The 22,141-nt window shown below is 43.1% G+C and overlaps 1 protein-coding gene across 1 annotated transcript; it reads right to left on the reverse strand.

The window, feature by feature from the left end:
* Positions 1-1,346: 1,346 nt before the first annotated feature.
* hcn4l (hyperpolarization activated cyclic nucleotide-gated potassium channel 4l) lies at positions 1,347-20,446 on the reverse strand. Its single transcript, XM_017405592.3, has 8 exons — positions 18,921-20,446; positions 11,893-12,316; positions 11,079-11,240; positions 9,535-9,753; positions 7,736-7,882; positions 7,090-7,330; positions 5,961-6,125; positions 1,347-3,876 (listed from the first exon to the last, which is right to left on the reverse strand). The coding sequence occupies exons 1-8, from the start codon at positions 19,601-19,603 to the stop codon at positions 2,438-2,440; spliced, it is 3,480 nt and encodes a 1,159-aa protein (XP_017261081.1). The 5' UTR covers positions 19,604-20,446; the 3' UTR covers positions 1,347-2,437.
* Positions 20,447-22,141: the final 1,695 nt, after the last annotated feature.

Here is a 22,141-nt window from a genome sequence, read left to right on the forward strand (position 1 = left end):
GTTAAAATGAGCAAAACAGCAGCTAAAAGTTGAATGAGTAAAAAAAAAAAAAAAACAGCTAAATGCTAAAATTAACAAAACCATAGCTAAAAGCACAATTAGCAAAACTGTAATTAAAGGCTAAAACTAGCAAAACAGTAGCTAAAAGTTTAATGGAGCATAAAAAAACAACATTAGAGCAAGTATGCTGAAGCAGATTTCAAAACAACAATGATTCTGAAGGTACTTGATGTATTTTTATGTGGAAAACTTGTATTTAAAGTTAAATATTTCGAAAAGAATAAAAGGTACAAATACTAGGAGTTCCCCACGGATCTGAATGTTTTAATTTACGGATGGTTAAAAAGTAGCACAAAGCTCGCAGAAGTAGTTTGTGAAAAATGTCCAGAATAAACTAAACAGATAAAATGGTGCTGAGTCAGCATTCATTCAAATATTATAATTCTCTAAAAGAAATACGTGGCTTATGTGGCGTTATTAGAAGACGAGGATAAATTGTCCCGGACAGCCTGAGTTTTATCTGCTTTCTATCAGCCTGACCGCTTCATCTCAAAGAACAAAATAAAAAGAAGCTTATCTCAATCAACCTTTGAAGCGGCACCAAATTAAATGACTATTTACTTACTAATCCACCACTTATCGCTCCGTGAACGCGGCAAATAATTTTCTTTGTATTGAATACCGGGCAGATTATAATCCTGGCTATTTTGAAATTTGGCACCAAACAACAGCACGCTGTTCTCGATTTATAATCCGGCTTAAAGTCGGAGACTTCCCCATCATTTTCATCGGCTTTTCCTCCGGCCGCACGCCGCTCTTCAAAAAGAAATCAACAGCTCAGATGAGGGTCATTGACCATATGTCATTTTTTTTTATTGCATTGAATTCAGTAGCTAAAATAAAATGTGCCTAAGATACAGGAGATGAAATCATCAGATTTGCTGGGTTTTTGCTTTTAAAAAAAAGGCAACAAAATGAGAAATAAACTAATAAAATAGATGAATAACTTTACACCTTGCAGATGTGCTCAAACCTAAAGTGAAGCCCAGCTGATGCTGCCGGCTGATGGTCGGGGGGGAACAGTAATGACGGAGCGATCGAGCCCAGCGGCGGCGAGCGGCGGCAGACGGCTGAAGCCACTGGACGGGATCCTCTCATGGCTTAATCTTAGCGACCAGCTTGCTGCTGACAGTCACCAGCCCAAGAAGGTCTAGAAAGAAAACAAATAATCTAAACATCAACTAGAAGGGTGATTTTTTTTTGTTTGTTTTTTTTGTCATAAAGCAAGTCTTTTTGATTCAGCATAGCATCACAAAGCAGCAACAGTTCAACAGCAGATGTCAGACTTTTTTTTTTTTTTTTTTACAATCAAACATTATAAATATGCAGCAATATGACCCGTCAGGGTTCCTTGTCAATCGCGTGTCCAAGTAACTGCTTTTTAGCCCTTTGACTGGTGCAAGAAACATTCACATCGATCTCAGTGCATTGCTGGTTTCAGGATGTTGTTGATTATTCACAATTGCTTTTTTTGTTGTTGTTTGTTTGTTTGTTTTAAATCATTTCCCTTTTTGTAACGAGTTCTCACTCAAATCATAATCTTTGACACAAGTGCTTCGATTCACAGTACCTTTATATCCCAGGAGTATAAAGTAAAAGAAAATAAGAATACGCAGATTATTGCATACGATGCTCATGGCACACAAACTTCAGCTCAGGTGGGTGATCTGTAGCAAAGTTAAAGCCAGATTAAAACAAGCTGGCATCTGTCACGTGGCTCCTGCAGGCAGCCATCATCAAATTCATGTTTAACACATTCAGATTCATCTCCCACTCAGACAAACATTACATTCAATACTTTTTTTTTTTCTTAATGCATTCTGATTTGTGTGACCCATTTGGGTGTGCAATATTGCTATCTTGGAAGACACGCCATGCCGGGTGACCTCTGAACTGAGTTCAGTCTGTCTGACCGCACGTCTCTGAGGGGGGGCGGGGGGGCGACCCTGCATTCATACAACACCTCCAACACTCTTAAAAAAAAGGATTAAAACAGTGGACGATAATTTTTGGTTTCAATCGTAACTGAATAAAGTTGCAGACAAAATTTTCAACTAAACGGGTGTAGCTAAAAAAAAAAGAACATTATGGTTTCAAACAAATACAACAAAACCACAGAGTAGGGTTAGAATATAATATATATAACAAGTTATATCTCCATGAGGTTTTAAATATATACCCTTCAATACTTTTGGAGTGTATTTTCATATCCAAAGATTTAAAGTTCTGTAGAAAAAATATCTGTTTTCGTCCATCATTCATTCACCCTGATTAAAAACGAAGCCGCCGATCTCCAGTTTGATTCAAGTCGCGCCCTCTGCCGCCGAAAGGTGAAATATTCCCAACAAAGAGGCGACGCACGGCGGGAGTCTGACGCTCACAGGTTGGAGGGAAGCTTGGACTGATTGTGTTCGTGCTCTAACATTTTCGCGGGAGATCTAAGAAGAGGGGAGCGAACACCGGCCGACGGGTTCGGGGGTTCGGGTCCTGGCTGTGTCCGACTCAAAGGAGCAGCCTGGCCGGGGATCGAGGTGTAGGGTTTACTGACAGCCGTGGGGGAGGAGAAGACCCCCGCTGCCCCCTCTGGGGAGCCACTCATGACCAAAGGCCTTTCCTGGTGTAGATAGCTGTGAGAGCCTGAGATAGTCTTTATTTCCTGGGTAAAAAGATCCGCAGAGCATGAGGTATGATGGGTTCGCGAGCTGGGGGAACTCGAGGTGGGGGGGAGCTCTCCGTGGTAAACCGTCTGCCCCCTCACGGGGCTCTGGGTACTCGGGCTGTGGACGGGAGGCGTGTAGCTGGGCGAGTCCTCGGTGGAGCCGTACTGGGCCAGGGAGGCGAGGGCCGAGTGCTCGGGCAGAACCTGGGGGAGGAACACAGACTGTAGTCCTGCCAGGGTGTGCTGGGCCAGGAAGGCTGCAGCTCCCCCGGCGGGCGCTGGGGGGTTCAGTGCAGTAGAGGGCTGGCTGCTGGTGATGATGGGAAAATGTGGCAGGTTCGCGTCACTGTTCGCCGTGGGCCTTGTTTGCAGCACGCAGGGGGAGGGACAGGCCTGCTGCAGCTGGCTTAGTATGGGGTTCACTGAGCTGCAGATCAGAGGGCCGATGGTGGGGGCTGGAAATCGTCCCGCCAGCCTCCCTGGTGCCCCCTGCTGAAGTAAACCTAAAGGTGGAGTGGTCATAGCACCGTGGAAGGGCTGCGAGTGGAGCTGGGCGGAGCAGGTGTAGGAGACGGTGGTCTGGCTGATGGGGAAAACTGGGGCCAAGCCACAGTGGGGGGGGAGAATAGGCAGGGGGGCGATGGGCTGCAGGCTGCTGGTGAAGACGGGCTGCGACGGTAAACAGGGGGACAAAAGTCCCGCGGAGAGATGCGGCGTCATGGAGAACCCCAGCGAGGGAGTCTCGGCCACGGACCTGTTCTTGGCGGGGCTGGTCGGAGAGCCCGACCCACAGCTGCTGGAGGCGCCGATCTGCACCCTCTTTGGGTGGCTGCTGTGCTCCTTCAGTGCCAGAGGATTGTGGAGGAGGATCTGAGGCAGTGTGGAGTGGTGGGCTAAGGCCAGGGCCAGGGGCGTGGTGGCAGCGGCGGCCTGGAGCGGGGCCTGGACCAGCGGCGTCCAGATGAGAGGGGTGGGTGACGGAGGGGCAACGGGAGGGTTTAACATGGGCGGGGTGCTGGTTTGGATCAGCTGCGTGCACTGGGCCATGTCCCGGTCGTGCTGGACTATTCTTTGGATGATCTCTGTCTCGTGAAGGTTAAGGGTGCCTGAACTTTGATGATGCTGGACTTTATGCTGAAGAATAGAGTTCCTCTTCCCTGCAGGCAAAAAAAAAAAATCTATATCAGCCACTCATCAGGGAGGATCAAATATAACAACCTAACACCATCATTCATTTATCTGCACCCAACATTAGACTAATAATTGTGCAAACACATCTGTGGTTCTTATTTTACTCAAACAGCTCCTACACGTTCCGTCATCCTTCAGTGCTCATAAAAACTCTATGAAATGATTTTGTTTGATGCTCAACTTAGATTTTGACCCAAATATTTAACTAATAGATCACTGACACGTCCCTCACTGTAGTTTTTGCATGTTTTATATGGCATTTTAACTAATAATATTAAAACCTAGACTAATATGAATGTCATTTAAAAGAAATGTACCTGACATAAATATATATAAATGTCTTAAAAATGAAAGGCTGTAAATTAGAAAATGACTTTCAGGAAATAGATGTCATCCTTTGACCGGTGCTGCCAGGCTTTACACAAAACATGGACGCTGCCAGCGCAACATGATTTGATTTGTTCAGGCTTTGAAGTGGAGTTCAGCCTGTTCTCCCGAATCCAGACGCGAACAAGAGGGAAACTAAGGAAACTTTACGTCCCCATGAAACAGAGGTTTGTCAATGACGAGGTGTCCCCATCCTGCAGCGTAACTCGCTGTATCATCTGCAAACCAGTTTCTAGAAACATGCAGAAGAGTCTCAAATGCAATAAAAGTTTTATCATATTTAATAATTTCGCCATGTCTAGAACAAATTAAAAACATCCAGATCTTAATGTGAGCAGCATTGTTGGGAGGAAGGAAAATAAAAACCAGTTTGCAGAATAAACTTTTATACCAAACCCTGACTTTGGTTTGTCAGGCAAAAACAGAACGAGGATCAACAACTTGAAGATATTTCTCCAGACTTTTTCCATCTAAAGTGCACAACAGTGTAATATATCTCTACAACAGGTCACTGAAAACAAAGTTTATTAAACATAAAATGAATAATAATACTATTAATAAATTAGCTTAATTTAATTAAAAAACAGTCAAAGTCTGAAGAAAAGGCTTAAGAGATTTTTGCTCAAAACTACCTAAACAGTACTAAAAGGTTTGGTTATTTTGAAACATAAAAAACTATATTTTGGGAGACTAACCAGTACTGTATGCCTGTTAAATAAAAGGTTAACATGAATTAACTAACTATAGATTTCAGTTTTTGCTGAACTGAACAAAATTATTTTTATAGCCTATAAGCAAACAATTCAAAACTAACACGCCTTGTAGGAAAGTGAGTGTTCTTATATATTTTTGCATTTAAACAACTAGAAATTTTATTTGTAATGAATTTGTAATGTAATTGAATTTGTCTGGTTTTTAGGGGAAAATCTGCAGGTTTAACATCTGTATTTGATATAAATATTTCAGTTTTTGTCGCACTTTAGCAAACTTCAAACCTTCTGGAAATGGAAGAGGGACTATGATATAAAAACAAATATAATACTTCACAACAGGAGAACTGAAACTGGTGAGTTTGACCATATTTGTTTCAGATATTTAAACAGTTTGACTTTATTTTGCAGTGTCTCCTGTATAACATTGGAAACAAACTGCAGGTTTAAGCTCTGTGTTTGTTCTAAAAACACACCTAAGACCGTTTCTTAACGGTGTGGTGCTCCAAGCACCACACGTCTGTGATGTAATGACTGCTGAGTTCCACTGTGACCAAAATAAACATGAAAGATGTTTTGTGCTTCAGTTCTGGTTCAGCAAATTCAGCAGACCTGCTGCTGAGAACGATCACTAATCACTATTTAATATAAAACTGATTTTTTTTCATTATATTAGATGAAAGGGAAACTGTAAACCTTTACTAGAAACATGTAAATCATACTCTGATTTGGTCTTCTTGTGAATTTTTCCTTCTTATGTTGCTAAACTTTCTGTTTCAGTGGCTCATGGGAAACTGGATGCATTTCAGAGGTGTTTGGATAAAGTTGTCTTTAAACCTCGGAGCTGCTCAGTTTGTTTGTTTTTTTGCTGTGGGGTTTATTTTGATTCTTTAATTGGCTTCACTTTTCAGACCTGGAGTCTCTGCCCCTCTTTTTTGTTGTGAAGGACTCACCGATGCGGTCCAGGCGGTCGAGAGCCACAGCCTCGAACGCCCTCCTCATCATGGGGTATTCCTCCAGCACCTCGTTGAAGTTGTCCACAGACAGAGAGTAAAGACGGCAGTAGTTGTCCGCTCGCACGCTGGCTGTCCTCCTGCCTCGAGTCAGCAGGCAGATTTCTGCAAGCAGAGAAAAAAAAAAACCCCTGAAAGTTCAAATGTTTGTTCCACATCTTTATCAGATTTCCTGCCGGGTCTAAGACAGGTATTAACAGCAGGGATTAAAAAGAAAGAAAAAAAAAAAAAAAGACAGGGATGGTTAATATGAGGCGTTATATAATGATTTCCTGCTTCTTATGCAAGAGTTCATATCTTTTTAGATCCATTTACTGAAAGAAAAGTGAGAAATAATATTATTAGTGTGAGACGATGAAATGTGGAAAAACTGATGCCCCTGAACCCCACAGATGGAGCACTTAATGCAATTTCTGCAGCTTACTTTTTGTCCTGACCTCGTGTCAAGCCACGTCAGAGAAATAAAATAATGCACCATTTAAAAAGAAACAATGACATGTGAGCTATTTCTTTAAAGAACAAGGCATGTTGAGACTGTATTAAAATCTGCCTCGCTCTCTTTTTTTCTGCTGATTTTTGTCAATTCATAGCAATCATTGATAACTTAAGATTTCTGACTTTTATCTGCATCCTACATGCATGAGTCGATATGCCTAAAACTACATGTTTCATGGCACCTGAAATGTGTGCTGCCGTTTAATAACTCAGAATGATTTCATTACTTTGTTATATAAACAAAAGTCCCGGTTACAGTAACATTTAATGACATGTCACTTTGCTGCACAGACAGCAGGCTGCGATGACGCAACCCGAGGCGAAAACAAACGGAAAGTTCTGGATTTCAGCTTTAAACAAAGGGCAGAACTCCACAGATGGACTCAAAGATCGCAGAGCTTTGCTCCTCTTAGTCCCTTTTAAGGAGATGACGGTTTGAACCAGCTGCAACGGTCGGGGAAGTTAATCTGTTGAGTGCCTGCGCAAACTAAATCAAAACAAATCTTTACAATCACCACTCGTCGGCACACATTACGACAGCCGAACGCTGAATGGTGCTGCAGCTGGGCCTCACCTCCGAAATAAGAGCCGTCCGTCAGCTTGGTGTCTTTGTTGCTCTTGGTCAGGACGCTGACCACGCCGTGCTGGATGAAGTACATCTTCTTGCCGATGGTGCCTTCCCGGATGATGTAGTCGCCCGGCTGGAAGACCTCGAAGCGCAGCTTGGTCAGCATGGAGGTGACGAAGTTGGGGTCGGCGTTGGCGAACAGGGGCATGGAGGCCACCAGTTTGCGGCAGTTAAAGTTGATGATTTCCTGCAGGAGAAACGGAGAAGCTTGGTTATTTTATTTTATTTATTTATTTTATTTTATTTTTTCCAAGGCGAGGCTTTCCCCACGCCAGTGCTGCTACATGTGTACATTTCAATCATTATAAAAGCAGCTTAGAGCTCAGTTAATAAGGTTCTCTGCCCTCATACAGCCATTACTAATCAGATTACATGACAATTAACATTATCATGGAAAATAAGGCGGCCATATTGGATTATATCAATTTTTATCTGTGCATCATTAGGAAACAAGGGTGCCCCTGTTATGTATGAACATATTTACCAGTGAAAGCTTACATAAACAAGATCTATCTTACTGAATCTTAAATATGCACAGTCACTTCTTCAGTTTAATTAAGACTTTACAGCCTGAGCAGGGACGAAGCCTGACCTCTCTCAGCGGCTCGTTCAGCTCCTCCAGGATGCTCTCCTCGTCAAACATCTTCCCCTGATACCGGTGCTCGTAGTAGTCGTGGATCCTCTGCCGCATGTCAGCGGGGAGCTTGTGGAAGGACATGTACTGCTCCACTTGTTTGTACTGCAGCGGGGAGACGACAAAAGCTCGGCTGCTCAAAAGGGATCGAACTGTTCGAATTAACATGCAGGCGGAAGAGCCGCGAGATTAATGCAACTGCTTCTGTCGCAAAGACAAAATGCAAAGTCATGTCAGGATGGATATATTAACCTGATTGATGTGCTGGCTCAGAGGTGGACTGTAATGTGTCTCATTATGTTAACAGTCAACTGTCAGGCCATCTGTGAAACCTGCTCGCAGCGCAGCGCTGCGGCTCGGCCCCATCTGACAATTACAGTTGCGCTCTGCAGGCTACAGCTAATGACATTAAGCACTGTGTCCTTCAGCGGTGTACTCCACCAGCAGAGCATCAGCGAAAGATCACAGCAGCCCAGCGCATGGATGGCATCTCCTGCTATAAGCATCTGCTTTGCTTTTATTAAATCTGTGCCATAACTGTCCCTTTTTATCTGTCACATCAGCGGCTTCGACTTCGACCAGTGATTTTCTTTTTTTTTTTTTCTGTTCCTTTATGGTCTGTCTCATTTGGTGACTGAGCCTTTTCACACCAGAGTGCCCTGCAGTACATTAGAAATCTTTAAGTTGATTTGAAGCAGGTGTGAAGAAGGAAGTTATTGTTCTCATCTGAGCTTTTCTGCGTGAAATGCTCTCTTAGATTTTAACTAGTCATGGAAGAAGTGTCAGCATGAGCAGGGGGCACAAACAGAAATCTTTCCAGGGGAGGGGGGCAGATGGGGACAACTGTTAATCTTGGGGTGGCAAACATAAACCAAAAGTTATAACAAAAAAATAGGAGTTCTGTTATGCTGTGGTTGTATATAGGCTATTTCAAAATACTGTAGTGTGGGAGTTAGGGATAAAACCTACTCCAACTTGTTTTTTTATTTACTTTACAGTTGATATTACTAATTAGGAACAGCACAGTCACTATTCAACTCATCAAGGCTTGTCCTTTCCTATCCTAAATTCATATTTGTATTTGGAAGGAGCATTTTTTGAAAGAATACATATTGCCTGACACCTTACATCCACAAGTTTTTAACAAAGAAAAGCTGTGAGCTCAAAGTATGTGTTGGGGGTGACCCTCAGCTACTCCCACACCAAATTTGAGCTCAGGATCTGTAAAACTGACTGAGTTGTAGCCGTTTTTGTAGTCGATTACCTGTGGCAGCCATCTGGAATCAGGCTGAGTTCAAGAGTTAATCAGTTATAGATGTGTAATCACTGATTATGAGAGTTTAATTAAACTTTTTCCTCTAGTTCAAGAGATAACTTGTAAAGACATTATGCATATAAGATGGTGTGGCCACGGGGGCCAACAGGGGGGCCAGCAAATTTATAGGACGGGGCAGCGTCCTCCTCTGGTCCCTCCATGGTGTCGGCCCTGTATGATAGCAGCATTGTGCCATTGCAGCTTCTTCAAGTTTAATAAGAAACAAAACACCTAATTTCATGAACTTGTACACAACACCAGTCTAAAACATTGTATCTGAAGATGTTAAATCGTTTAATCTGCTGAAATCTGACACAAGAACATTGTCACCAACTTTCAAAGCAAAACCTATGATGCTTATTTCTGCTCCTCTGTCGATTTAAAATAACTTGAGTCCAACAAAACAAACAAAGCATGAGCCAGTGAAGAAACAAACTCCCACCTTTTCTTGGTACTGCCTCCTGGAGGAGTCCAGAGACTGGATGAGTGCAGTGGCGTGCCCCACAAACATGGCGAAGCAGGTAGCGCCCACGATCATGCTGAGGATCGTGAGCCAGACGTCAGCCATGCCGATGGGGGGGTAGAGGCCGTAGCCGATGCACAACATGTGACTCATGGCTTTGAACAAGGCATAGGAGTACTGCTGACCCCAGGTGTCGTTCTGGAAGGGATGTGGAGGAGGGAAGAGAAAGTTTGCGTCACATCTGTGGGAGCGTTTTAGCTCTTTATGCTCTTCAGAGGCTCAGACGGTCACAGACCTTCACCAACTGAGTTTATTTATATATTCTAGCACTGTCACGTTGGTTCAGTGTTTTCTCAGTCTACCTCAGCTTTTGTCCAACCAATAATGAACAGTAACACCCATAAATAAAGATGTCTGCAAGAACATTTTCCAGTGCAATAATATATGTTTGTAAACTGCTTTGGGGTCCTTGGACTAGATAAAGCACTATACAAGTGCAAGCCATTTACCATTTACCATATATTTAAGCATTCATTGAGACATGTTATGAATAATTAATGTCAGTTTGGAGAAACAGACTTTAACTCTGACCAGACTGATGAGCTAAAGGCTAGTTTGAGCAGAGCCAAGACCAAAAGCAGCATTGCTGCCATTTTAAAAATTCATAGAAATGCTGTTTTATTAACTTTTATATTCATTGAACAACAGATTTTTTAAAATGTACTTATTTATTGATTGGGGTTGTTTCAAGTTTTCAGAAATTCCCTTTCGTTTGAGCCCCACTCTGACTAGCCGTTAGCTCATCAGTCCAGTCAGAATCAAACTCCGTTTCAAAAACTCAGTTTTCTACAACAGGTAAGATATGTATTGTTCATAAAATTTCCCCACTTCAAAACGTCGGAACTAACACTTTAAGGTCTCCTATGAAGAGACACATTCTTTATGTCGGTGGTTCTCAAAGTTGGGGTCTGGACCCCTCTGTGGGTCGTGAAACATCAAGTGGGGGGTCTTGAGAAGATTTACAAAAATCACATAAAATAATCACGAACAGCACATTTAGCCTTAATTGTTTCAGAGAGATAAAAACAACAGCCATAAATAGTTGAACGATAATATGATGGCTGATGAGGCTCTTTGTTAAATGGCTTCTCAGAAGAGGAGATAAAAGACATTTCAGGACATGTATTGTACATTTAACCAGCTGTAGTTGGAGTCAGGAGTCTCTGCAGCATTTTTATTTTGTGGGTCTGAGGCTGAAAAGTTTGACTAACACTGCTCTGTGTTATGTCCTGAAATGTCTTTTATCTCCTACTGAAAGAAATTCTTAAAGATACATCAAGATCTGCTTCATTTTTACGAGAAAGCACGAGTGGGAGTGACACAAACCACTTCAAATTTCTAAACAGGGGAGTTTTGAAGTGTAATCTGAAGACTTTGTTGGTGTTAATAAACACTATGCACAGTCAAACTGATAACACATGATTGTAAGTTTGGCAGGAACACATTTGGCCCGATCCACTTACCACCATCTTGTTTCTAGTGACCCAGCAGTCGGGAGGGAAGTCCTGCAGCATCGGCACCAGGAACTGCAGACAGCCATCCCAGTGGCACAGCAGCAGCATCATGCCGATCAGGTTCATGATCCGCACCATGGCGCTGGCGAGATCATACGTCATGTGGAAAACCTACGGCGGAGGTTTGTGGCAGGGGAAACACATTTTGAGGGAGGGGGGAAAAAATACATCTACATTTCAACTTCCTCATAAGCAACCTGGGGATTTAAAATTTACATTAACAGCAGGGAGCACGGACAAATACAGTCAACCTCTGCCAGACCACAATTAATCTTTTCTAACAGCAGCGAGGCTGGTTTCAGTGCTGGGTAACCATCTGCACTGAAAATGGGCAGATGTCAAGGAGTCACTGCTGGAATTAGAAGAGTAAGATAATGCATTAAAAATCTACTTACTAAGCTGACTGGGTGTACATGTTTGTGTCAAAAAATAGACAATTTATCATGCAGCAGCAACAAATACTGTTTTTTTTTAGTTAGATAAGGCAAAAAGCCTGAATACAAAGGGAAGTTGAAAGAAAAAATTGCAATTACAAGGAAACTCTCACTATGCATGTTTTTTAAAGGGAAGAAGACTAGAAAGTAGAAAAATTCATCAATAATCTGGTAAGAAGACTGAAAAAGTGTCAAAGCCACAACTATAGAGACTGAAAACATTCCAATTTTTTAAGACAGATGCAGCAATTTTGAGTCTTTTATTGTTGCCTAAAAAGGTTGTCAAGATTTATTTGTTTTTAACCAGCCCACTATGGTTCGTCATCTACCTCTTCCCACTGGTGGATGTAGCGGATGAGTCTGGAGAGGCGCAGCAGCCGCAGCAGGCTGAGGATCTTGGTGAAGCGGACGATCCTCAGCGCTCGGGCCGTCTTGTAAAACTCAGAGTCGATGCGAGTCTCCACGATGAGGAAGATGTAGTCCACGGGTATGGAGGAGACAAAGTCCACCACGAACCAGCCCTTCAGGTACTTGATCTTGATCTTCTGCGGGTCCAGGATGATCTCCGTGTTGTCCTCCTTGACGATACCCGTGCGGAAGTTGAGGACCAGGTCCAGGAGGAAGAAGGTGTCCGACACGACGTTGAAGACGATCCAGGGCGGTGTGTGCTCGTCCTTGAAGAAGGTGATGCCCACGGGGATGATGATGAGGTTTCCCACCATCAGCAGCAGCATAGTCAGGTCCCAGTAGAACCTGAAGCACACATGAAATAAGATGGACCTTTGTTTGTGTTTGTTTATATGATTTAAGACAGGACACACAGTCACACAACTAAAAGATGTCAGCAACAAGATGCAGTAGTGCAAAAACACAACAGTAAAATCACTTAAAATCAGATTTACAATTAAAAGCTTAGCATTCATTGAAGGCATGTATATCGCCTGCCAGCTTTTATGTCAGAGTTTTATGCTAAGATGGTTTTATCTTGAAAAATCATGGAGTTTTTGGCCTTTTTGGTCAAATCTTGAAAATAAAACCGTGAAATATCACAAGATCATATACAATCCGCAGAGTATGTGTTACATGACAGACAACTGAACACAAACCCACGCACACAGGCCTTTGCATTATCAACTAAATGCTAAATGGACTGTACTTATATAGCGCCTTTCTAGCCAACCAGGCCACTCAAAGCGCTTTACATCACAATCTGTGGCCTCGTTTACCCATCCACACACATCCACACAGCACTCTACTGAATCTCTACAAAGCTAACCTGAATAAATCACTCCAAAGAGTCTAATCAATGCTTTACATCACATTCATACAACGATGGGGCACTCATCGGAGGCAGTGAGGGGTTCAGCATCTTGCCCAAGGACACTTCGACATGTGACTGCATGCTGGTGGAGTCGAACCTCCAGCTGTCTTGTTGGAGGACGACCCCTCTAACCACTGTTTGGTAATATTAAAACGTTTATATACACTGTGTAAAAAAAATGCCAAGATGTCGCAAGAGATATAACTCTATTTTCTAAAACTGACATAAATATTAAGTTTTTTAAATGACACATCAGCAACATTTGACCACAACCTTTCCACCTACAGCTCAAAGAAAAACAAGATGGCTTCTGTAGCAATAAACACAAGTAAAATCCTGTACCATTATAACTAAAGTCAGGATTATTTTTCTCCAGCAATTTTAGTGTATCAAGGGGAACAAAGTGGAGGAGAACATAAAATGGGAAGCCTAATTTTTTAACGAGGATTAATTCAACTGAAGATGTTTCTTTACAAAAGAGGATTTGCTCATGATGATCTCACAAACATGAACTATTTGTCTCTGTGAAATTTAATCAAACTTTGATACTTTGATTGCTAAAATGAGGTTACGCTTAGCTTATGATAAAATAATCACAAAAGAAAAGCTGTGTCTGTGGGGCCAGGGAGGCCGAAGGCTCCAGGACATAACGACATGATAAGCTGCTGCAGCTGATTGTGTGCAGAAAACCCTGGAGTTATGGCATAAAAAGAAGGTGAAAGGGCAACCACGTTAGACTCAACTGGGAACGTGCTGCTGTTTCTTCTTGTTGGTGAGTTGTTGTCTCCATTCAGCTGAATGTTTAAATAAATGTATGATTGATATTTGAACCTCTGGTGTGGAACTCAGTTTGTGTGAAATGGTGAGGCGAGATTCCTCTGAAAGGAGTAAATACTAAATATATGGTTTCTCAACAACTCTCACACATTTTATCTGTGTTTTGGATTACCGGGGACGTGTCGTGTTAGTTTTGTTTCACCTCAGGTCATTTATACAGAGTAAACTCACAATAAAAGTCATCTCAGGCCACTGTGCAAAAAGCAACAAGTCCACCAGGCTCTGGTAGTTTTGGACGGACATTTTTGTCCAATTTGGGTAAGTTTGAGTCGATATAATAATGAGCAGAATTACTGCTAAAATAGCAATCTAACATCTCTTTTAAATGTGCTCGTTAATAGTTACAGTTTCTAAAGTAAAATGGACAACAGCGGAAACAGAAAGAGACAGAAACGAATTACGAACCGGGCCAGTTCACAGAACTTTTTTCTGACGGGACTCTGTGTGAGACGTGTTTGTGTGCTGACAAAAAATCAGCTGCCTCTGCAAAACAGTTCTGGACCTGTGGTGACTACAAACACAAATAAACACATTTGTGACGAATGTTGTCACACTGCGGCTAAAAACCCAGCAGAATAATGTCAGAATGGGCAGAAGCTATGGAAACAAATTGATCCAGTTTAAAACTGTGGAGGACAAAAAAAATAATTCATGCAATTCGGTGCTAGGCTTCTGACCACAGGGACAAACGTAAAAACTTGTTATAAGCAATGATAAGAATCAATTATAAGATAATATTGATTCTTGTGTGTTTAGCTTCATTTGCATTTTCACACAACATAGGTCATTATTTGTAGCTGTTTATTCATTTAATTTAACACACAATCAACAAAACAACATTTCCCATGCTTACTAATACAATCTGAAGGTGTCATCTGTCTGTTCTTCCTTGATAATATTCTTTTTGCAGCGTCCATCCATCCCATTGGCAACTTAAATGTGGAAAAGTGTTTGTTTACAAGCCCCACTTTGCACTTATTCAGGCCGAGTGCGAATGCATGCCCGGTCAATTTCAGGGACCCAATTAACCTCTAATCGACTGAGCGGGAGGGAGCCCGGCACACCTACGGGGTCAGCGTCAGAACCACAACAGGAAGAGACAAACCTGCGAGGACGCATGCATCACATCGAACTAATCGCCGGCTGTGAAATATGCTGCGAACGCTCCTAATATCTAGGAGAAAAGAATGCAAATCAAGGGGCTGAAATGTGAATGTGGTGCATGTTCGGTGTTGTGCATCGTTCCAAACGGAAGCAACTCGGACCAACTTTCAGCCGCACTGAGTTATTGGTGTTTTAACACTTCCTGGGCTGGAGCAAAATGGGGATAAAGGCAGGACAAAGGATTCCTAAAAAACATCCTCTCCTCTCTGCTAAGAAAATGGACTAAAAGCTTGTCCGTATTTTATAATATTGCAGCAAACAGCAGTTCAGCAAGAGCTCAATATGTTTCTGTAGGTCATTGCTGATGTCTTTCCTCCCTGGCATTGTGTTAACACACACCTGGACGCTCCAGAGCAGCAAACTGTAAAAAGTCCTGTTGATTTGAGGTGTTTACACCGATGATGATCAGTTAATCAATGCATTTGTTCAGCAGCACCAAGCTGCTACTGAACCCTTTAAATCCGGTGGAAGCATCGAGAGCTTTTTGTTTTTTTACAGACAGCTTTTCCATCTAGGCTTTTATTTTTGTTTATTGGAGGAAACTGTTGCGTATGTTTGTACATTTAATGTTAGATTTGAATAATTTTGGAACTTGGTAAAGACCAGTTCTTTTTTTGTTGTTGTTGTTATGCCTTGATAAATAAAACCCTTAAACTGAAACAGGGTTAACTTTCTTTTCCCCGTGACTCTGTAGTCATCATATAAAATAAGTGACGCAACAATTGTAAGCATAGCTGTGGAACTAAAAAGGCAACAGGAGAAACTTTGTTTATATATTTTTAAAGCACAGAGATATTATGCACATCCCAGGAAAAAAAAAAAGTTAGGATCAACGCAGGGCCGGCCATGATATGAACCTGATTGGGTTAATGCCTTTACTTTAAAGGTCCAACGGTGGCAGCTTAACGATGGTTGAACTTGAATGACCTTCTGATCAGTAACAAAGAGCCTCAGCCATTAAGCCCCCACTCCGGGTGGAAACGAGTTCAGACGCTCTGCCATGCTTGCAACAGTTGCTCGACACCGAACCTTTGCGGCGAAACATCGTTCAAAAGTGGAAACGCAGCGGGATGCAGGGGGACCATTTGCTCTAATCAGCTTTCTGTTGTTCTCTGCCAAACAAAGCATTTGCATTTCTCTCTACATCTGCCCGTTGTTGCTGCGCTGACACACTGGTCCTAATTGCGCGTCCCTTCTCTGGCTAAATCCACCGTTATCTCCTGGGAATCCATGTCATCTCCAGAAGTCAGCTCCCATCAGCCAGATGTTAAGTAGTTAGCATTACAGCTCTGCACACGTCACCAGTGCTACAGAACACTGGAACAGCTGGATGAAATAAATAAATATATTGGGAAGGTGGGCAGGTCTGAAGGGGACAGAGCATTACTGCCATCCCATGCAGACCAGCGACAGCGTGCAGCCCATTAATGTCTGAAAACAAAAATACTAATGCAAAGACTTTCTACCATCAAAAAAGTTTTTTTCAGGACGGTTAGAAGAATCAACCATTTTGGGTCAGACTGCGACCACGTTAAGACAGCAAAAAGTCACGGGAGTTACAAGCAAAGTGAACACAACGAGGCTTAAAATGGTGAAAGGAGCTTAGATCAATCAGGACAGCTGAAAAAAAAAAGGGATCACATTTGTACAACAGATACTTATCTCTTGCTGCCAGAGAGCAGCTGAGGCGTAACAGCCTGCATGCAGCTCAGTGGCTTAACACACACCTGTACTGTGGCTTAGGCTCACCAGCAATCATATTAACCATATTTACACAGCGTGCCAGTTCGGTTTGACTTCTCCTCGGAAAGCTTTTAGGACAGGCAGCGGTTGCTCCAAAACAAACGAGAAGGTGATGCCCGGAGGTGGCGTTTACTTGCAGGAACTGAAGCCACCACGCTCGCTCAGGCACAAACCAACCAACCAACCAACCAAAAGCAAAACAAAAATCCCAGAATAATCTTTAGTGCTGCAACTTAGTAAGGGGATCACTCTAAGAGCCTAAAACTCTGCCCCCTGCTCAAAGTGTGACCCAAACCCTGCATGAAGTAATGACACCTCATTCGTCCAGCATTCAGAGGTAACAGCTGGTCGCCCTGATTCCTCACAACATCATTTTCATTTCAATCTCTTTTTTTTTCTCCCCTCCTGTGTTCTCTCTCTCTCTCTCTCTATCCGTCTCTCTGTCTGTGTTTCGCTGCGTGTCCCCTCCCCGTCCACGCTGTCTCTGCTCCATTAGACTAATTGTGCTGTAATAATCTCCACTGATGTGTGCTTCTAATATCTTGAATGGTCATGTTACCCTATTTTGATTACCCCATTTCCAAGCCCCTGCACTCTCTGTAATCCACTGACCTGGGTAAAAGAAATAAATAGTGCAATTCAGATGAGTGGAAAAAATCTGCAGCGGCACACATCAGCATACAATAGGATGACAGTGAGCCTCAAGGTTACATGTCATGAAAATCCCACCCTTCAAGGCGGTGACACACATCCGGTCCACATGCAAAGAAATGCTGCAGCGTGAGGGGTAAATTAAGGAACTATAAACCCATTTAAATGGGTCGTTAATGAACTAAAGAGGGGGGAAAAGATGGGTGTAGATGGCGTTATGCTCCTAATTAAAACCAGGAATGCCACATATCAAGCCAGAGAAAAAGGAGGGGTTTGCACCTTGCATATATACTTTGAAAGCACAATAAACAGCTAAAATGTTAGAGGAGTTTGCACATGTTGCAGCAAATGTTTACCTGCAATAATACATGCACAAATAATCCTAAAATAAAATAAATTCAAAGGTTAAGTCATGTCCAAAGTGTCTAATCTATATGGCAGGGGTCACTCACAAAACTTGTTCAAGGGCAAGAATTTTGGACTTTGATGCAAGAAATATACAAATATTTAAAAAATAGAAACAATACGAATGTTAGCAAAGCCCTACAGCTTTCAAGACATGTTAAGAGGTTAGTGTCAGAGAAATTATAGAATTTCCCACCATTTAAACATGCATTTCAGCATTAAAGTTTATACACAGCATCAGTTGTTAATCAGCACATATGAGGCATTTTATTAGAGACACTAAGGAGTGGTGACCTGTTTTATTTTATAGACATTTGAAAGCAATATTTTCTTTTTACTGCAGGTTCTGTCAGCTTTATTTATTTATATCCATTTTTTTATCTTGTTATGCACAAGTGGCATTTACTGTTTTCCTTTTTTAATGTAACTTCAAAAGAAGAAAATTTTCTAAATGAAAGTTTTCTTAGTGATTTTGCCCATTTACTAAGAAAGACGTTTACTGTAATTGAGAAAAAAAATGTGATGGTATGACGAATCAAATGACTACAAATATAAAATAAGAGCCTTTAAAACAAACCTATAAAAAAGTTACTGACAAAGTTCTGAGCTCGCATTTGACACTATGAATGCACAAATTTAAGCACAACAAGCAGCACCGTATTAATAATTATTAATAAAATATAGAATAACATTGTATTTTCACTAAATTATCCCCCACACCCTAAATAAATAAATCTGCAGAACATCAACAGCTGTCGGAGTAAGGAGGGGAAGATTCTGCAACAGATTGGGCAGCGTTCATTATGAATAAAGCTGTCAGACTGACATGAATTGAATCAAAGCTGATTAAACTGGCCTAATTTTATACTTGCTGATGTTTTTGGATCACTTGAAAACAAAGTTTTAGAATGTATGCCAAATGCCTCAAATGCTACAACCCCCAATTTCACTTTGTTTGCACCTTTTAGCAGTTTGTAGGTGTTTGTGGATGGGTCCCTCCACACCGCCCTGCCTCTCCCAGACCCATCCCTGAGGGCCGGAACTGACTCAAAGCGGGTGTCGGATTTGGCCCGCAGGCCGCAACTTAGTGACCACTGCTCCAAGGTAAGTTTGCATCTATTCTGCACGTGTTCTTGTTATCTGAACAGCCCCCCGGTGCGCGTTGATTCATAAAGGTCACTCCTTGTGTCAGAACACCCACAGCTCAGGAAAGCAGCTTTTGCGCAGGTGGATTACCTAAAATCGCTGTAAGGGTGGATGATCCAGAAGCCCGCGGACTTCACGCGCTCCCTCTCGTGCTCCACGGCCCTCTCGCTCCCCAGCATCCGCAGGGAGAACTTGTTGACACCCGGCTGGAGCATCGCCCCGAACTGCCGGTGCATGAAGCCCGCCTGGTACAGCCGCTCGTCCTCGGGGATGATCTGCTCCGTGCCCTCCAACTTGATAAAAGTTGGCTGGTCGAACACGGACGGCTGGCCGGCCACGCCGAGCAGCCCCCCCATCAGCCGCCGCTGCTGCTGCTGCTGCTGCTGCAGGGCCCCGGGGCCGTGATGCTCCCCGGGCAAACTCTCACTGGCCCCGGCGTCAGCCTCGGGCAGGAGGCGCCGCTGCTCCGCCGCATCCGAGCCGGGGGGGCGCCGTCCGGTGATGGAGGAGATGCTGCTCCTGAAGAAGCGGCAGTCCCCGTTCAAGTTGGTCCTCACGGCGACGTCCCTGTCCAGGTCCTCGCTCCCGGCCTCCTCGACGCTCCTGCAACTGCTGGCAGGAGACAGGGAGGACAAATGTTTTAGGCGAATACTTTTCCTCCCGGTGTCCTTGTCGCCGCCGTCCCCCTCGCTCTCGGTCCCACTGGGCTTTTGCGCAGCGGTTTGCGGCAGGCTGTAGAGCCGTTTGCGCATGGAGGACTGGAATTTTTCCATGTTGAGGAGAAGAGACAGCCCCGCAAGCGCGCGGCGGGGTGAACCATGAATCTCACACAGTTGGGCTGCAGCCGGAGGCGAAACGGCGACGGCGCATCCGCAGGATGGGTCGGATCTTCTCTGACACTTGGGACGTGCCGCTCTCCTCCGGCTCAAACATTGAGATGAGTCAACAGTGTGCTGCAATCAGACAGACATGTTTAAGGGAGAGGGGGGCTGCGAAGAAAAGAGAGAGAGAGAGACAGAGAGAAATAAAAAAAGAAAGAAATGCGTGTAAATCCAGGTGAGCTGAGTGAGCGCATCAGGATGCAGCATGCTGAGCGTCGGACGTGCCGGAGTGGGAGAAACACTGATGCTGCTGATGCTGAGCTCCTCAATGACAAAGCATCATCCGCACCTCCCCGAAACATCTCTCTCTCTCTCTCTCTCTCTCTCTCTCGCTCTCTCTCCCTCTCTCTCTCTCAGCGCAAGGTGAACACACACACACACACACACACACACACACACACACAAGCACAGCTGGCACAGACGTCCACAGAGCGCTGACATCACTGACCCGAAAAGCCTCCCGCGCTTTCTAATAACGTGATTATTGATGGAGCTAATCTATCAGGTTGCCATAGGAGCCGGGATGCGCCCACCCCGCCCCATCTGGACCACAGGACGGGATGGTTCGGGACGCCAGCTCGTTTTAAAGTTGAAACGGGACGTTTGACCACTGAAGAACCTACAGCTGATCAGAGAGTTACTACATCTGCAGGATGTGTTTAAGAACATTACTGTCTGAAGAATAAACAAGGAGGAAGTCTTGGAGTTTTAGTTTGGGCTTTAAGTTTGTCTGATGCTTTTTTTTTTTTTTTTTAAAGAGTCATATTTCTTTTGTTTGCCTTGTTTTCTTGTTAGTGCTGTCAGGTTCTGTTGTAGTTTAGACCCCAGGATGCAGGCTGACCCAATCAGAAGAAACAGGTTTTAATGAAGGAAAACTCAAAAAGGGGCAAAATCACAAGGAAGCAGGCAGGGAAGGAACTGAGAGCCAGGAGTGCAGAGGGAGACAGGTGAGTCTGATGGTAACAGGGAACAGGTGTGAGATGAGGGCAGGGCTGACAGAGAAACTGAATGGAGAGTGACTGGACACACGGGGAGACAAACTGAGCACGGGGGATATCTCGAAAAATAAAACAGAAGTCCACACGAAAAGAATGGAACATGACAACCACCACCTCAGCTGCCTTTCCTTCCAGCTCCACACACCTGTTTGTTACCTGGATCAGCACGCCTGTTCACCCAGAGTCTAAACCATTCATATAGTTTAATGTCCTACATGGTGGTAACAAATGTGAAACCCATGTGATATAATTCTTCTTTCGTTCGCTCCCTCCTCCTGTTGTATCCAGTTTATCCAATGCTTCTGTTTTTGTTTGTTTGTTTGTTTTGGCAGTTTTGTTTCTCTCTTCTGTTACAGTCCGAAGTTCACATACACTCATGTTGGCCAGAAATATATTAATTTGACGTTTTTTTGACAATTTATTTGTTTGATTTTACAAAATACAGCCTCAGATACATACATTCATCCAAATCTTTTAATAAATGGTGTCCTGAAGGCTCTGGGATGTCTTTTAATTTGTCAAGACTATAAGGAACGTTAACGCATTAGTGATCATGATTGACTCCAGCCGGTAGTTTCTCTTTGCCAGCAGAGAACGGTTTGTTTATTGGATTGAACAGTACTTATCTGTCGCCTCCAGATGAAGGGAAATTGGTTGGGATGCTTAGGATCCACCGAGGCGCAAACCTGCCATGGCGTGGAAGCTGCTGGAACGCCGGCATTTCTGTCCACGGCAAGATCACTTTATCGTAGCCAAGAAAGCAACACCTTCAAGCACGAAGGACCGATGCCCCCATGAAGAAACGTTTCATGGTCGGATGAGACAAAAAGTATGTTTGGAGTCAATGTGAGGCTTCAAAACCTAGAGCACGGCGGTGGTAGCATCATGCTGTGGTGCAGGTTCGTTACGCAAAGTAAAATGGAACAAAGAAGCAGGGGGTCTACCTCCAAATTCTTTGACTTTACCTCAAATCAAAAGCCAGACAGTTGAAATTTTGTCCCTGTTAGATAAAATCCACAATAAACTGAAAGTTGCGCTCCCAGTTTTTGTTTTTAAATCAGTGAAGTTGTTTGTTATATGATCAATCTATCCTACTAAAAATAATGCTCCAAAAAATTAAACACTAATATTACTATAATATGCAGAAACTTTTGACCATAACTGCATGCTATAAGATAAAGTTGAAAGAACCCTTAGTTCTGAAATCTGGGGGGGAAAGAGTCCATCATGTTCTTTATTATCACACAAAGTGAATATTTATTATCAAACCATCACACAGTAAGTAATTAAGTTGAATATGTTAGCTATTAAGCTTAATTTAGTGACAATGAAACTGGAGTTGAAAAGTAAGAATTCAAGTATTTTACTTTATTTTTAAGTGCATCCTTAACCACGCTAAATGAGGTTTAAAGTTAAAATATTCCTCTGTTTT

Source organism: Kryptolebias marmoratus, linkage group LG11, assembly GCF_001649575.2.
Source record: "Kryptolebias marmoratus isolate JLee-2015 linkage group LG11, ASM164957v2, whole genome shotgun sequence".
Taxonomy (NCBI): Eukaryota; Metazoa; Chordata; class Actinopteri; order Cyprinodontiformes; family Rivulidae; genus Kryptolebias; species Kryptolebias marmoratus.

Excerpts from the sequence above, each read along its gene's own strand:
- hcn4l (XM_017405592.3), bottom strand. The coding sequence starts at position 19,603 with ATGGAAAAATTCCAGTCCTCCATGCGCAAACGGCTCTACAGCCTGCCG. Across the intron at positions 9,754-11,078 it reads TCACTAGAAACAAGATGGTG|AACGACACCTGGGGTCAGCA; the intron begins GTAAGTGGATCG and ends CATCCCTTCCAG. Across the intron at positions 6,126-7,089 it reads GGACGGCTCTTATTTCGGAG|AAATCTGCCTGCTGACTCGA; the intron begins GTGAGGCCCAGC and ends CTCTGCTTGCAG.